A 17,037-nucleotide genomic window follows, 5' to 3' on the forward strand; every position below is an offset into this window, starting at 1 on the left:
ACACCACCACATGCACTCATCAGTGCTGTCAGAGTCAGGGATAGGGACAGTGAGGCTCTGCTGGCCCTGGCATACGAGAGAGCTTTCCAAGGGTCTGCCTGCCCTGAGTATTCCTGTTGTCCTCAGACAGGGTTTTCTTCCCACACAAGTGGACCTGCTCAGTTCACTCACTTCACCAAGTCTCTGCTCGGTTGATGGGGTTCCAGTTTTGCACTGAGCTGCTGATGTGAGAGGCCAGGCTTGGTGGCTTATGCCTGTAATCCAGCACTCTGGGATGCTGAGGCAGGTAGATTGCTTGAGCTCAGGAGTATGAGACCAGGCTGAGCAAAAGTAAGATTCTGTCTCTACTAAAAATATAAAAATTAGACAAATATCATGGCAGATGCCTATAGGCCCAGCTACTTAGGACGCTGAGGTAAGAGGATCACTTGAGCTATCTTTGAGAGATTCAGGTTGCCGTGAGCTGTAATGATGCCATGACACTCTAGCCTAGAACAACAGAGTGAGAGTGTGTCTCAAAAAAATAATAAAAACAGGGTGGCGCCTGTGGCTCAGTGAGTAGGGCGCCGGCCCCATATGCCGAGGGTGGCAGGTTCAAACCCAGCCCCGGCCAAACTGCAACAAAAAAAAAAAAAAATAGCCGGGCGTTGTGGCGGGCGCCTGTAGTCCCAGCTGTTTGGGAGGCTGAGGCAGGAGAATCGTGTAAGCCCAAGAGTTAGAGATTGCTGTGAGCCGTGTGACGCCACGGCACTCTACCCAAGGGTGGTACAGTGAGACTCTGTCTCTACAAAAAAAATAAATAAATAAATAAAAAATAATAAAAACAGGGAGGCGCCTGTGGCTCAAAGGAGTAGGGTGCCAGCCCCATATACCAGAGGTGGCAGGTTCAAACCCGGCCCCGGCCAAAAATTGCAAAAAATAAAAAAATTAAAATTAAAAAAAATAATAAAAATAATTGTTCAAGGCCAGGTACAGTGTGGCTCATGCCTATAACCCCAGCACTTTGGGAGGCCGAGGGGGTTGGACTGCTTGAGCTCAGGAGTTCGAGACCAGCCTGAGCCAGAGTGATACCCCATCTCTAAAAATAGCCAAGCATTGTGGCAGGCACCTATATTCCCAGCTTCTTGGGAGGCTGAGGCAAGAGAATCACTTGAACCCAAGAGTTTGAGGTTGCTGTGAGCTGTGACGCTACAGCACTCTTAAAGCAATGTCAACAAAGTGAGACTGTGTCTCAAAAAAAAAAAAAAACACAAAGCCTGGCCTGGTGGCTAACACCTGTAATCCCAGCACTTGGGAGGCTGAGGTGGGTGGATTGCATGAGCTCACAGGTTAGAGACCATCCTGAGCCAGAGCAAGACCTTGTCTCTAAAAAATAACCAGGCATTGTGGCAGGTGCCTGAGGCAAGAGGATCACTTGAACCCTAAGAGTTTGAAGTTGCTATGAGCTAAGACACCATGGCACTCTACCAGGGGTGACCAACTGAGACTCTGTCTCAAAAAAAAAAAAAGTAAAACTAGACAGGTATGGTGGCAGGTGCCTGTAGTCCCAGCTATTCAGGAGGCTGAGGCAGGAGACTCAATTGAGCCCAAGAGTTTGAGGTTGCTGTGAGCTATGAAGCCACAGCACTCAACCCAGGGTGACAGAGTAAGGCTTTGTCTCAAAGAAAAAAAAGAAGCCTTCCAGGCTTTGGACAACTTCTTGCAAGAAAAAATATTCAATTCTCAACAAGCTATGGAAAGCACCTTTAGCAACTTCATCACCACTCACTCCTCAAGCTTCTTTGCCACTGGCATACACAAGCTACAGTGAAGATGACAAACCTGTGTCAAACACTAAGGTGCAGGCTGCACCCAGGGCTCAGTGCATAGGGCGCTGGCCACGTGCACCAAGGCTGGAGGGTTCGAACCTGGCCCGGGACAGCTAAAACAAGAAGGACGACTGCAACATAAAAAATAGCCAGTAAAAAAAAAAAAAAAAAAAATAGCCAGTAATCCCAGCTACTTGGGAAGCTGAAGCAAAAGAATCGCTTAAGCCCAAGAGTTTGAGGTTGCTGTGAGCTATGACGCCACAGTACTCTACTGAGGGCAACATAGTGAGACTCTGTCTCAAAAAATAACTAAGGTGCATACTTTGATTAATTGTACTGCTTTTTTGTTTGAGATACAATAAACTAACCTTCTAATTAAAAAAGAAAAAAAAGAAGCTAGTTTACCCACAAAGGGTTGGCAAACTGCTGGCAATCTGCAGAATGGTCTTAACTATACACTAGGGTTCGTCTGGGGGAAAGGATGAAGTCAGGAGGCCTGATGGGCCAGGGGTAGCTTTATGAAGCCCTTGAGTTTGGCTAGTGCGAGTGGTGACCTTCCTAGTCAGTGCTACAAAGCCCTGCATGGCAAATGGCCTTCACCTATCCATGTGGCTTACCTGTGTACCTGTCTTATGGAAAACTGGATATATTGTGTTAAAGTGTGTGTTTGTGTGTGTATATATATATATATATATTTTTTTTTTTTTTACAGTCTTGCTGTGGCGTCAGCTCACAGCAACCTCAAACTCTTGGGCTTAAGTGATTCTTTTGCCTCAGCCTCCCAAGTAGCTGGGACTACAGGCACCCGCCACAACACCCAGCTATTTTTTGGTTGTAGCTGTCATTGTTTGGCAGGCCCAGGCCAGGCTCAAACCCACCAGCTGTGGTGTATGTGGCTGGAGCCCTAGCCACTGAGCTAGTGGTGCCAAGTCAAATTGTATATATTTTTGTTTTCAATCTGTACACACAATTAGATTTCCATCCTCAAGTAAATGAGTACAGAATAAATAGTTAGTGTTTAAATGTGGACAGTTAAGTGACCAGATCTCTCTGCTACACCACATCTCTCTGTACTCTTGATCCCAGTTGGCCTTGTATTTCCTGAGCTGTCACCTAGTGTGGGGTCAGGACAGTCATCCTGCTGTCTCCTCCAGGACCTAGGAGGCAGGTGTGAACTGCCCTCATACAGCTGCAGTGAGACAGTCATCTTCCTGGAGTATTGCTCACAGCACATTGCATGACAGCTGGCCTCCACAAAGCTACCTCTGGGTCACAGTGAAGGCTAAGCTGAGGGATTACAGGTTAAGGCATAAGATGGAGTCTTACCTGTGGCTGAGCGTGGGTTATGGCTGTGTGTGTGCTACTCTGCACAAGAGGAAAATGGAGAAGTTTCCTTCCCTTTTTTGTAACCAAAACAATACAAACCATGAGGAGCAGTACAGAGGTCAGGCAGTGGGCAGTTACTGGAGGACAGGTTTGCCTAGGCTCCCATCTCACCAAAGCCTCTTCTCTGTTCAACACTTCTCTGTTGGAGTTCGGTGCCACTGGACTGCAGGACCTGACCACATTCGATCAAATGTTGGCTGCTGTTCCCATGACTAGATCTGCTTTTTACTTTTGGCATCTGCCTGGCCAGGCCCAGATTTCTCAATCCTGTTGGCACCAGGCCTGAGAGCTGATGCTCTTCCAGCCAGGTGTACTCTCCACCGTGCCAGCTCCATCACTGGCTTGAGCTGGACTGAACTGAGCTATGGAGACTTCTGGGCACAGGACCTGCAGTGGTGTGACCTTCCACTGTGTCCTGGCCAGATGAGAGGACTGGCCTGCTCGCCCAAGCCCTCTTACTGCCAGGTGGGTCCCTACATTCCAACATTCATATTTCTGTTTTTATCTGTTTCCACACAAGCATTTGGCTTTTGTTCAGCATTTGTGTAAAGCAAATAAACTCAACTCTGACGGTCAGAAAATATGAGTCTGGCACTGCAGGAGATGTGGCATCATTTTTGCAGACAGGACTTGCCTTTCTGAATGAGAATGAGATGTGTGTCTAGAGAACAAGGAGGGCTTGACTCTAGCACAGTGGTTATGGTGCCAGCCACATACATCCAAAGTTAGCGGGCTCAAACCCAGCCCAGGTCTGCTAAAACAACGTCAACTGCAACAAAAAGTAGCCAGGTGTTGTGGTGGAGGCCTGTAGTTCCAGCTACTTGGGATGCTGAGGCATCTTAAGCCCAAGAGTTGGAGGTTGCTGTGAGCTGTAACACCACAGCACTCTACCGAGGGCGACATAGTGAAACTGTCTCAAAAAAATAAATACGAGAACAAGGAGAACAAGTACCAGGCTGAAGACCTTTTTCGGGGGAGGAGGACAGAGTCTCACTCTGTCACCCCCAGTAGCGTGCCATGCTGTCATCATAGCTCACACAACCTCAATCTTCAGCTCAAGCAGTGCCCTTGCTTCGCCTCCTGAGTAGCTGGGGCTATAGGCGCCCTCCATGTCACCCATCTAGTTTTTCTATTTTTCAGTAAAGATGAGGTCTCATTCTTGCTCAGGATAGTCTCAAACTCCTGAGCTCAAATAATCCACCCACCTTGGCCACCCAGAATGTTAGGATTACGGGCATGAGCCATAGAATACTTTTTTTTTTGGAGATAGAGTCTCACTCTGTAACCCTCAGTAGGATTCCATGGCATCTTAACTCCCAGCAACCTCAAACCCTAAGGCAAGGTATCCTTTTGTCTCAGCCTCCCAAGTAGCTGGAACTATGAATGCCCCCGCTCAGCACCTGGCTGTTTTTGAGAAAGGATCTCACTCTTGCTCAGACTGGTCTCTATCTCCTGAGCTCAGGCAATCTACCCACCTCGGCCTCACATAGTACTAGGATTAAAGTGTGAGCCACCTCTGAACACTTAAACTTTTTTTGAGACACAGTCATGCTTTATCACCCCCACCCCGCCAGAGTGCTGTGGTGTCCTATCTCATAGCAACCGCAATTCTCTTGCCTCAGCCTCCCAAATAGCTGGGACTGCAGGTGCCTGCCACAATGCCAAGCTATTTTTAGAGATAGGGTCTCACTCTGGCTCAGGCTGGTCTCGAGCCTGTGTGCTCAGACAATCCACCCACCCACCTTGACTCCCAGAGTCCTAGGATTGCAGGTGTGAGCCACCATAACTGGCCTGAATGCTTGCTTTTATTTATTATTTATTTTTTGAGATAGAGTCTCACCATGTCACCCTCGGTAGAGTGCTGTGACATCACAGCTCACAGCAACCTCAAACTCTTGGGCTTAAGTGATTCTCTTGCCTCAGCTTCCCAAGTAGCTGGGACTACAGGCGCCCACCACAATGCCCGGCTATTTTTTGTTGCAGCTGTCATTGTTTTAGCAGGCCCAAGGCCAAGTTCAAAACAGCTAGCTTCAGTGTATGTGGCTGGCACCCTATCCACTGAGCTACAAGTGCCACCTGAACACTTACTTTTAAATCGAAAATTAAGTGTGTGGTTGGCTCATGCCTGTAATCCTAGCACTCTGGGAGGCCGAGGTGGGTGGATTGCCTGAGCTCACGAGTTCGAGACCAGCCTGAGCAAAAGCAAGACCCTGTCTCTTCTAAAAATAGAAAAAACTGAGGCAAGAGGATTGCTTGAGTCCTAGTTGGAGGTTGCTGTGAGCTATGACGCCACAGCATTCTACCCAAGGTGACAGCTTGAGACTCTGCCTAAAAAATAATATACAGGCTCTGTGCCTGTGGCTCAAGCAGCTAAGGCGCCAGCCACATACACCTGAGCTGACGGGTTTGAATCCAGCCCAAGCCCGCCAAACAACAATGACGGCTGCAACCAAAAAATAGCTGGGTGTTGTGGCAGGCGCCTGTAATCTCAGTTACTTGGGAGGCGGAGGCAGGAGAATTGCTCAAGCCCCGGAGTTGGAGGTTGCTGTGCGCTGTGAGCTGTGACACAATGGCACTCTACTCAGGGTGACAGCTTGAGGCTCTGTCTCAAAAAAAATAAATAAAATATAGATAGATAAGTTTGGCAATAACACCCTAAGACCTAAGTCCCTGAAGTTTGAATTGCAGGATTTGTCCCTGAAGCAGTAGTACCACCTGAAGGCACTCATTACTGTTTGTATTACGAGTAAACTATTAGGACACCTCACTGGAAGTTCATCAATGAGTGTTGGTCGGGTATTAGTACGTCCAGAAGCAGTTAATGTATGAAATATTCAGGACAGCCCCACAAGAGAATTCTCTCAACTGTCTGCAGTACCAAGGTGGAGAATCTTCAGCCTCTGGTGAGTGCTCCGTTGATGTTAGCTCATCATCATCACAAAGTCCTGCAGGGATCACATCTTAGTAGTCAGAGTCTAGCTTAAATGACAGCCTGTGTGGCTCTGTCTTCAGACGGTTACAGCCCAGTGGAGGGCGGTGCTCTGGCTACAAGGCCAGGCTGCCTTGATACTCAGGAATTATGAAAGTATAAAGTATGTAATGACATGGAATTCCTAGAACAATGGATTTTGGAAATCAAGAACTCCCCTGAGGAGCTGTAAGAACCAGGAGCACATATCCCCCTGAGGAGCTGTAAGGACCAGGAGCACATATCCCCAGTAGCTCCCTATTGAGCCTGGTCCCAGGCTCCCTGAGGAGGGGAGGAAGGGTCGCTTGGTATGGCAGGCACCACCAACCCGAACTCCGGTCTCTGACACCATGGAACTCGCTGCTGCCTGTGCCCTTGACAAGGTGGGGATCAACGATGTGAACTCAGGGGCCCCAGGGCAGAAAAGGACAGTAGCAGAGAATGGTTTTGATCCATGACCTCCGGTTATGGGCCCAGCATGCTTCTGCTTCGCCACTCTGCTGGTCATGGCAACCTGTGCTGACCCGGACCGTGACCATTCAGCAGCGGCCCCTGCTGGCCAGGGCACTACCGCATGAGTAACTGGCCAGCAGCTGGGCCAGGCAAATGGCCAATTACAAATAAACTCCTCTCCCCCTGCCATTTCTAAAACTCTCTGAATGCATCTCCATATCTGCTGTTAAAATGTTGGTCAGGTGCAGTGGCTCATGCCTATAATTCCAGCAATTCAGGAGGCTGAGGCAGACTTGAGCCCCTAAATTCAAGACCAACCCAAGCAACATAGCCTGTCTCTACAAAGAATTTTTAAAAATTAGCCAGGCATGATGCATGACCATAGTCCTAGCTACTCTGAAAATGAGGTAGAAGGATCCCTTGAGACCAGGAGTTTGAGGCTGTACTGAAGTATGACTGCAGTACTGCACTCCAGCTTGGGGAACAAAGTGGAGACCCTGTCTCAGAAGAAAAAAAAAATGTTGCGGGGCACAGTGGTGCACACTTGTAGTTTAGGCTACTGAAGGGGTTGAGTCAGGAGGTCAAGTTTGAAGCCATTGTGCACTGTGATCAGACCTGTGAGTAGTCCCTGCGCTCCAGCCTGAGGAACACAGCAAGACTCCACCTCCAAAAAAAAAAGTCAAAACACAACCTGTATAGCTCAAAGTGTCCATGTCCCTGAACAATGGTGACAGTTCTGTTTTGGTGATGGTGGTTGGGTTTCAGAAAGTAACAAAAACAGCATTTCTCCCATCAATTGAAAATGATTCTCTAATTCTAATTATGAACAAACTATTCTTTCAATTCTGCTTTTCTTGACCTGCTTCCCAGTGGCCAAGGAAGCCATTTCTTGCATTAAAAACTACTTCAAAGTAATGTGTCAAGAAATGAATTGCTGCAATTCATTTTACAAGAAACCAATTTGAAGAAAAACATAAATAAAAGCCTACATTTTCAAAGAGGCATAAACTGTTCCCCCAAGAACATTATGGACTTAAGTCCTTGGTAGGGGAAAATCTGAATTAGTGTGAACTTACAAAGTCAGTGGAACCTGCAGTTGCAGATAGTAGAGTATCTTTTCTCTTGAACTAACAGAAGCATCAGGAAAAAGAATAAACGTCTGGGATGAAATTAAAGAAGATGGCTGCAGCTAGTTTAATGAATTATTTTTATGAGCAGCATTGAAGGTCAACAGGTTGTGAGCACCCCCAACACTGGGCAGTGTGAACTGTCAGTATCCAAAGGCCCAACAGGTAAGGGTGTGGTGCCCCTTACGGTGATCCTAGACCCTGTAAAGCTAGAGCTCATGATCTTCTTCAGAGCAGCATCAATGCTGCAAAGCCAAGAAAGTGCGGAGGAATACCCCAGCCTCCCTCTCTCTGCCCTCCCATTGGCTGCAGCCACTTAGCTCTCTTGTCTTCTGGCTTCCAGGTAAAAGAAAGGTGAAAGTGTATCTGGGTAACAGACATCCTAAAGCACTAAGGGAAACTACAATCCCAGATACCTGACCACCCTTGCCAGGAGTACTGGAGGACAAGGAGGCAAAGCCAAGGGGCAGGGAGTTCTGCAGTATCGGGACACACCCGACAGGGCACGTAGCTGTCACAGCCCTGGCTCAGAATGTCAAGACAGACCTGGTTGCGTTCAGGGCACACTCCCTGCACAGCACCCACAGGACTGTACTTCTTCCCATAGGGGCGAAAGGCTCCTGCCCGGGTCGGATAAGTCCGGCCACACGGCATGCGCGAGCAGTTAAGAGGCGGAAGGGAGTCTGTCCTCTGGGAGAAGGCGGTAGCCTCAAACGCCCCCAGTCAGCGGTTCACTGCCTGGCCGCGCTGTGGAACTTGATAAAACCAGCGTGGTGGACTTCTCGGAACCGGCCCAGATTCCGGGAGAGATGCTCCTCACCGTGGAAAAGCCTAGTCAGGTGGATAAGGACACATACAGGTGCTGGTCAGAAACCTCCAGCCATCTTAGTGAAGCCTGTTTAATGGCCTGGGACCAAAACTGTCCCGAACACACGAAGACCACGCGCGGCCACGCGGGCTCCTCTGCTCCTCAAGACGGCGCGGCCCAGACCCCTGCTGGTGTTTCATCGACCAACTGCGAGTCCCACGCTCATGACTGGTGGACCGCTACCGCCGCCATTCCGAGGGCGCCGGGCCTGCGCGGAGAACGCTGCCGCCCGCGCCTCCCACGCGAGGCCGCGGCCCACGGTGCGGCGTCGGCTCCTCGTCCAGGCTGGCTGGGCGCTTCTCTCCGGCCCTGCCTTCGGCTCCCGGAGAAATTCGCCTCCCCAGGGGTAGGAGCAGCCGCGCGGGACCGGAGGACCCCAGACGCAGCCGGACGCCCGCGGGTCACGTGACGGGGCGGTCACGTGGGAGGACGCCGCGCGCTCACCGCTGCCGCCGCGCCTCCGGGCACGTACGTCTGAGCCTGCGCACAGGGTCGCGTGGGATCGGGGCGGGCGGCGCCGGGCCGGGCGGTGAAAGGACCCGGGCCTTGAAGCGGAATGCCGGATGGCGCCTCTGGGTTGTGCCGTGGCCGGAGCCGCGCTGCCCTTACAGAGAGGCCAGGAACATCACTTGCTGTGTCGTCTAGCGGACACAGGAAAGCTGCCTCTTGTGGGTGTGAGGATTGTGTGAAGGCGCGAGGCCTCGTGCGTGCGTGTGAAAGAGAAATAGCCGGACGTCGTGGCGGGCGCCTGTGGTCCCAGCGACTTGGGAGGCTGAGACGGTTGAATCACTTGAGCCCGGGAGTTGGAGGTTGCTGTGAGCTGTGACGCGACGGCACTCTACCCAGGGGACAGAGTGAGACACTGTCTCAAAACAACAAAACCCCCGTCTTTTGAAGTTACCGCGGGGCCGCCTCGGCAGGTGTTTGTCGTCGGCGAGTCCAGGACTGGATTCCACTGGAGATCATTTTCCTCTGGCGGGAGGAATTTCCTTTAGTGTTTTTCTGAAGGCTGTCTTCTTACGACATTCCTAGTTTTTGTTTACCTGAAAGTGTCTTCCATTGCCTGTAATTTTTTAAGGGCTTTTTCGTTAGATATTTAATTCTGATCCCAATGACTTTGCTTTACTTTTAGCATTTTACAGATGCAATTTGTCTTCTGCCTCCATTGCTTTATTTATGTATTTATTTATTTATTTTTGGAGACAGAGTCTCACTATGTGGCCCTAGGTGGCCTCACAGCTCACAGCAACCTCAAACTCTTGGGCTCAAGTGATTCTCTTGCCTCAGCCTCCCAAGTAGCTGGGACTACAGGCGTCCGCCACAACGCCCGGCTATTTTTAAGTTGTAGTTGTCTTTTTTTGGCAGGCCCGGCTGGGCTCGAACCCACCAGCTCCCGTGTATGTGGCTGGCAACCTAGTCGCTGAGCTGCTGGCTCCGAGCCTCTCCCATTGCTCTTGGTTAGTCAGCTGTCATTCTCACTGCTGTCTCCGTCAATGTCTGTTTTTATTTGTCTCCTTTTAGAACTTTTTTTATTGTTGGTTTTCAGCAGCTGGACTATGATACACCTCCATGTATTTTCCATTGAATTGATATATCTTTTGAAGGTTTGGCTGAACTGTTTAGATCTCTGGGTTTGCATGTTTTCATCAATTTGTAACCTTCTTACATATTATCTCTTTAAATATTTCTTCTCTTTAAACTTTCTTACCTCCTTTTAGAAGTCCAATTTTACACACATTTGACCATTTGATCTTGATCCACAGGTCTCTAATATTTTTGGGGTTTTTTTCATTGTTCTTTTTTCTCTCTGTATTTTGATTCGGATATTTTCTGTTGATGTGATTTTGAGTTGAAAAATCCTCTCTTCAGTAGTACCCAGTCTGGTGTTTAGCCAATGCCATGAATTCTCTATTTCAGATATTTCAGTTTATCCTCTACACTAGTAAAGTTTACACACCCTTGCTCATAAAGCACTTAACTTGCCTTTCTGGGGTCTCAGCTGAGTTCCTGGATTGCACCAAGATCTTTTACCTTTACTACATCTCCCAGTCCTGTGAAACCTCTGCAACCTCTTTTCAGCTCTTGTGTAACACCTACGATCAGAAGCAGTTCAAAGAACGGTTAGGTTGCTGTAATAAAACTTCCTCTACTATTATTTATTTATACATATACATTCATGGAAAAAAGGGATACTATTGCTTCTGTACCGTGCCTCATTGTAGCAATAATTACTTCTCATCAGTAGATACATGAACTAATTGTCAGGAGAAAAAAAGCCCCACACATGCTAGTAAAAATAGATCTCCAGTATAATTTAACTTTTTAGTCTTGATCGAAATTTACATGCATTTATGTTGTTTTGGCCAATTATGTGCTAGTAACAGTTGTAAGACTAGTTTAGTCTAGGAACAATTTTTTTTTTTTTTTGAGTCTCACTATGTCACCCTTGGTAGAATGCCATGGTGTCACAGCTCACAGCAACCTCCAACTCCTAGGCTTAGGCGATTCTCTTGCCTCAGCCTCCCAAGTAGCTGGGACTACAGGCACCTGCCATAACCCAGGCTATTTTTTTTTTGTTTTTGTTGTAGTTGTCATTGTTGTTTTGCAGGCCCAGGCTGGGCTCAAACCTGCCAGATTCAGTGTATGTGGCCAGTGCCCTAACCACTGAGCTGCAGGTGTGGCGCCTAGGAGAAATGTTTCTATCATGAGACAAGTTCATAGGAAATTATAAATTAAATGTATGTATGTATGTGTATATATGTATTTTACATATCCATAGCTAATCTGTATCTCCTGGAATAAAAGGGTCATCAATTGTGTTCAAACATAAACACATTGCATTTAGAATGAAATTTGTGTGGGAATTTCAATGAGTTCAGAAGAAAAAATGATTGTTCACCAAGATATTACTTATATACTTATAAAACATAGGATGATTGGTTTTAGATCATTCTAGGATTTTTTTATACATTTAAGGAATGATACCATGGTTTTATTTTAAAAGTCAGTATTTACAATTTTGGGAAATTACATCCATTGCAACTATTAAAACGTGTGGGGGGTTACAGATTTTCACAATATTAATTTATTGGGTACTCACGCAAAAAATATCTGAGGATGGTGGGTCCAAGCTAATTTTTCTATAGCTTGAATCATAAGCGACACATAACGAGTATCTTTTAACTCAGTTTTGTCCCCTAAAATGCACACTGCAAACGGGCTGCTGTTTTTTTAAAAAAATCGGATCATGTTACTCCTGAGCTCTAAATGCCCAGTGACATTTCACTCAGCGGAGTCCGGGAGTCCGGGGTGTGTAGAGAGATGCCTCTACAACCCAAGAACATTTCTGCCTCAGGGTCCCGCCTGGAGCTCTTTTCGCAGAGGTTGGCTCACCTCCTTCAGGCCTAAATGCAAATATCGCCGCCTTCTCCACCTTTGCCTCTCTTGGTCACCCCCTCTTGACAGCACCTGCTGCTCTTTCTGCTGTGCGTTTATTGACGTGTGCATGAGACCCCGCCAGACACCAGGCAGCCCCTGGGGCCCCAGTGCCCACGGTCTACCCAGGACATCGGGGCCCCACGGACACTGAGCCCGCCCGTCCATCGCTGACTCCCGCGGCCCTGTCCCCGAGTCCTGAGACTGTCCACGTGGAGTCAGCGCCCGCGGACCCGCGTGGGCTTTGCTCTCTGCTGCAGGGCTTTGGCGGGGGAGGGAGCTCATGATTATTCTTTACTGTGGTTAAAACACTAACTTTTAATACTGTCAGGGTCTAACTGCCTAACATCCCAAATACCCCTTAGAAAAAGTGGTGCCCACCATGACGGCGACACGTCTCAGAAGTATCCTCGGGGAGGCGGTGAGCCTAAAGTTTGGTCGCCGCCCGCGTCCGCCAGTCCGCCTGCGGCAACCTCAGCCCCGGGCTGACCAGGCCCAGCCGCCCGCCGCCCTTCGCCGCCCCAATCCCGCGCCAAATCGGGTTTCCGTCCCAGGTTTTCGCGCCGCCCAGAGCCCGGTCTGCGTCGGGGCGTCGTCGCGGGACGTGCTGGCGCTAGGCGATGCGTGCCTCGCCATTGGCCGGCTGCGGTAGCCCCACTGCCGTGCTCCACCCTCATTGGCCGAAGCGGCCGTCCGTCGGCCCGGGACGGGTCCGGCGCGCCGGCTGGGTGGCGCGGCTGCGCGTGCTCCCGCCCCTCGCGCCGCTCGCTCGCTCGCCGGCCGGCGGCCTCGGCTGGGCCTCGCTGCGGAGCGCGGCGCCCGACCTCCCGCCTGGGCCACGGCCCGCGCCACCCGCGCCCGCGCCGAGCGGCTGGCGGGCCCTCACGCAGGCCGATGGCGGCGGCCGCGGCGGCGCTCTCGGGCGTGGGCCCCCCACCAGCGGGCGGCGCGGCCGGGGGCGGCGGGGCCGGGGGCGGCGGGTCCCCGCCGGGCGGCTGGGCCGTGGCGCGACTCGAGGGCCGCGAGTTTGAGTATCTGATGAAGAAGCGCTCCGTGACCATCGGGCGCAACTCGTCGCAGGGCTCGGTGGACGTGAGCATGGGGCACTCGAGCTTCATCTCCCGGCGCCACCTCGAGATCTTCACGCCCCCGGGCGGCGGCGGCGGCCATGGCGGGGCGGCCCCGGAGCCGCCGGCCGCGCAGCCCAGGCCCGACACGGGCGGCGACTTCTACCTGCGCTGCCTCGGCAAGAACGGCGTGTTCGTGGACGGCGTGTTCCAGAGGCGCGGGGCGCCGCCGCTGCAGCTGCCGCGCGTGTGAGTGGCCGCCTGCGGGCGGGGGCGGGGTCTGCGGCCTGGCGCGCCGGGCGGGGGCCGGACAGCGACCCCAGACCCGCACGGTCCCCGCCACTGGGACTCGAATCACACGCTTCCCGCCGAGTCGTTGTCGGGGCCCACGGCACGACTCCCAACCCACATCCCGAGTGTCCCGCGACGACCGGGACCGGACCCGGGCCCCACCCCCGGCCGGGACTCACGCGACCCCGCCCACCGCCCAGACTCGCGGTCGGGAGGAATTAAACCCCGTCGTCCCCACCTGCCAGCACCGGACCCAGAGCCTGACTCTAGGCGGAGCGGAATTAGACCCGATCCCACCCAAGACCCACTCCCTCGAGCCTGTCCTCTGCCCCCATGACCAGAGCCCAGACCCATGCCCGTCAGCCCAGTTGGATCCCAGCCGTATCCCAGACCACTACCCCCAGCGGGGACGTGGAGCACGGTCCCCTCGGCCCCCACCCGGCAGGTGCAGTCTCCCAGGCCTTCGCCGTCCCAAAATTAGACAGCCGCGTGCTCCCGGGCGAGGGCTTTGGGGACGCTGTTCTGGGCGTTTGCGTGTTTGGTTGTTCCTAACCAGCAGGTAGGTCGTAGTGAACAGAAAGGTTAAAATGTGTGTATTTGCCCCAAACAAAAACCTGTATCTTAACTGATAAAGGGTTGTCTGATACTTCCTTTTGGTTCACAGTTTCAGAGTTAAATACTTCAAGAGTGCTGTGTTTGACTCCTCTGGCCCCCCACCCCCATGTTTTTGGTAGCCTGAAGTTGAAAAGTCTTCAAACAGGATAAATTTTAAATCCATGCCCTGAGCCTTAAAATTTTGGAAAAATGGATACTGAACAAAAACTTTTTAAAAAAGATAGTCAATGATTTAGAAATTACTACTTGGTATAAAGTCGGTGTGGGCCTGAGTCCTTTTGCAAAACCAATCAGCTTGTTTTTGTGATTTTTTTATGACGTTATCATTTACTCTGCATGAAAAACAAACCTGTCTAGGAAATGCTAATTATTCTTCAGGGGTTCATTTCTATCTAGATATTGCAAATACAGCTCTTGTACACATACTGGTATTTTTAACTGCAATCGGTTGTTGGGAGATGCTGGGAAGAGCTGTGTTGCTTGATTGTGTGGGGGAGGGGGGCGGGGCACACATGCTGTGTTGTTGCTTAGATAGCCAGGGGAAGGTGTACCAGCTTATTTCTTAAACCTTGATAGCAGTATTTTTTTTTTTTGATAGCAGTATTTTAAAGACTATTACTTTCTAAGCAAAATGCTAAAATCAGTGGTAGGTGCCTAACGGTTGCCTTTTTTTTTTTAAACAGTTTTTATTTTTTATTTTATTTTTTGTGTTTTTTTTTGGCTGGGGCTGGGTTTGAACCCGCCACCTCCGGCATATGCCCTACTCCTTGAGCCACAGGCGCCGCCCACGGTTGCCTTTTAATCTGGCAGTTTGTTGTTTACCAAAAACTCAGTGTCACAACAAAGGATATTATATGTTTACTCTGAAATTTTTGAGTTTAAGAGAAAAACTCTTGTGCCTGTGGCTCAGTGGGTAGGGCACTGGCCCTATACCGAGGGTGGTGAGTTCAAACCCGGCCCTGGCCAAACTGCAACAAAAAATATAGCCGGGCATTGTGTCGGGCGCCTGTAGTCCCAGCTACTTGGGAGGCTGAGGCAAGAGAATTGGCTAAGCCCAGGAGTTGAAGGTTGCTGTGAGCTGTGACGCCACGACACTCTACCGAGGGCAATAAAATGAGACTCTGTCTCAAAAAAATGAATAAATAAATAAATAAAAATTAAGTTAAAAAAACTTTTTTATTACTGTTTGGTCAGAATCACTTGTGTTGAATTGAGTTCTGCACATGCCAACTTGGTAAACATGGAAATTAATTGACCCTTCAGTGAGGGAGTAAGCACAATTCTGAGCCTTGCGGAGGAGATCAGTAGGAAGAGGGGTGAGATGGAGGCCAGGCCTCTGACTTTCACCTCCAACTTGTGCACAGGGAAGTGGCCAGTGGCCTCCAAAGCCAACACAAGTCCTGGACTTGATATAGGCCTGGTAACCCAAGGGGGTGGCTTTTTTCACAGAAGAGATTTTGGTGTTTGTTCCTTGTAAATTCACTGATCACCTCAGAGGCTATTTCAGCACCTGCCATTCTATAAAACATCATTTCCACTTTTTTTTTTTTTTTTTTGAGACAGAGTCTCACTTTACTGCCCTTGGTACAATGCCGTGGCTTGATAGCTCACAGCATCCTTAAACTCTTGGGCTCGAGTGATTCTCTTGCCTCAGCCTCCCAAGTAGGTGGGACTACAGGTGCCTGCCACAAAGCCTAGCTATTTTTAGAGACGAGGTCTCCCCCTGACTCAAGCTGGTCTCAAACTCCTGCGCTCAGGCAATCCACCTGCCTTGGCCTCCCAGAGTGCTTAGAATTACAGGCATGAGCCACCGTGCCTGGCCAATTTCCACATTTTTGGTGTAGGGTAGTAACACAGGTTAACAGAATGACCTCTAAATTGTACTATAATTGGTACTGGTGAAAGGTAGATAAATTGTTTTAAGAATCTATTTCTTCAGTTTAAGGTTAGCATTCAAATTAGTAAGTTTTTTAAGTTTCTAGGACTCTGGGAGGGCGAGGCGGGTGGACTGCCTGAGTTCACAGGTTCGAGACCAGCCTGAGCCAGAGCAAGACCTTGTCTCTAAAAATAGCTGGGCGTTGTGCTTGTAGTTGCAACTACTTGGGAAGCTGAGGCAAGAGAATCGCTTGAGCTCAAGAGTTTGGGGTTGCTGGGCGGCGCCTGTGGCTCAAAGGGGTAGAGCGCTGACCCCATATGCCAGAGGTGGTGGGTTCAAACCCAGCCCCAGCCAAAAAAACTGCAAAACAAAAAGAGTTTGGGGTTGCTGTGAGCTGTGACGCCATGGTACTCTATACCAAGAGTGAAAAAGTGAGACTCTATCTCAAAAACAAACAAAAAAAAGCACAGGACCTGGTCTCTACTAAAAAGAAAAAGAAAACGAGGGGCGGTGCCTGTGGCTCAGCGGGTAGGGCGCCAGCCCCATATGCCGAGGGTGGCGGGTTCAAGCCCAGCCCCGGCCAAACTGCAACAAAAAAATAGCCGGGCGTTGTGGCAGGCCCGCCTGTAGTCCCAGCTACTTGGGAGGCTGAGTCAAGAGAATCGCCTAAGCCCAAGGATTTGGAGGTTGCTATGAGCTGTGTGACGCCACGGCACTCTACCGAGGGCGATAAGGTGAAACTCTGTCTCTACAAAAAAAAAAATAAAAAAGAAAAAGAAAACTAGCTGGGCATAGTAGCAGGCACCTGTAGTCCCAGCTTCTTGGAGGCTGAGGCAGGAGTATCTTTTGAGCCTACGAGTTGGAGGTTGCTGTGCTTTAGCCTGGGCAATAAAAGTGATACTCTGTTTCAAAAAAAAAAAAAAAAAGTTTAAAAATCAAATCAAGTATATAAGCTTAAAAGCCCATGTAATTTAGAGTAATTATGCAGAAGCTGAAATATTGCTAATGCATATTTCAGATTTGCATATTAGCTTCCTTATTTTTATTTTTTTGTAGAGAGAGGGTCTTACTTTGTTGTCCCGGTTCTGGCCTCAAGCAGTCCTCTCACCTCAGCCTCCTGAAATGCTGAGGTTACAGGCATGA

At 49.9% G+C, this 17,037-nt stretch overlaps 1 protein-coding gene across 1 annotated transcript in view; it reads left to right on the forward strand.

Moving 5' to 3' along the window:
- The first annotated feature begins 12,780 nt into the window (after window positions 1-12,780).
- Window positions 12,781-17,037, forward strand: part of FOXK2 (forkhead box K2) — a 53,932-nt gene continuing 49,675 nt past the window's right edge. Inside the window, exon 1 of the mRNA XM_053569261.1 lies at window positions 12,781-13,361. Coding sequence (XP_053425236.1) covers window positions 12,940-13,361 — 422 coding nt within the window. The 5' untranslated portion in view covers window positions 12,781-12,939. The remainder of the gene's footprint in view (window positions 13,362-17,037) is intronic.

This window comes from Nycticebus coucang, chromosome 18 (genome assembly GCF_027406575.1).
Source record: "Nycticebus coucang isolate mNycCou1 chromosome 18, mNycCou1.pri, whole genome shotgun sequence".
Lineage (NCBI taxonomy): Eukaryota > Metazoa > Chordata > Mammalia > Primates > Lorisidae > Nycticebus > Nycticebus coucang.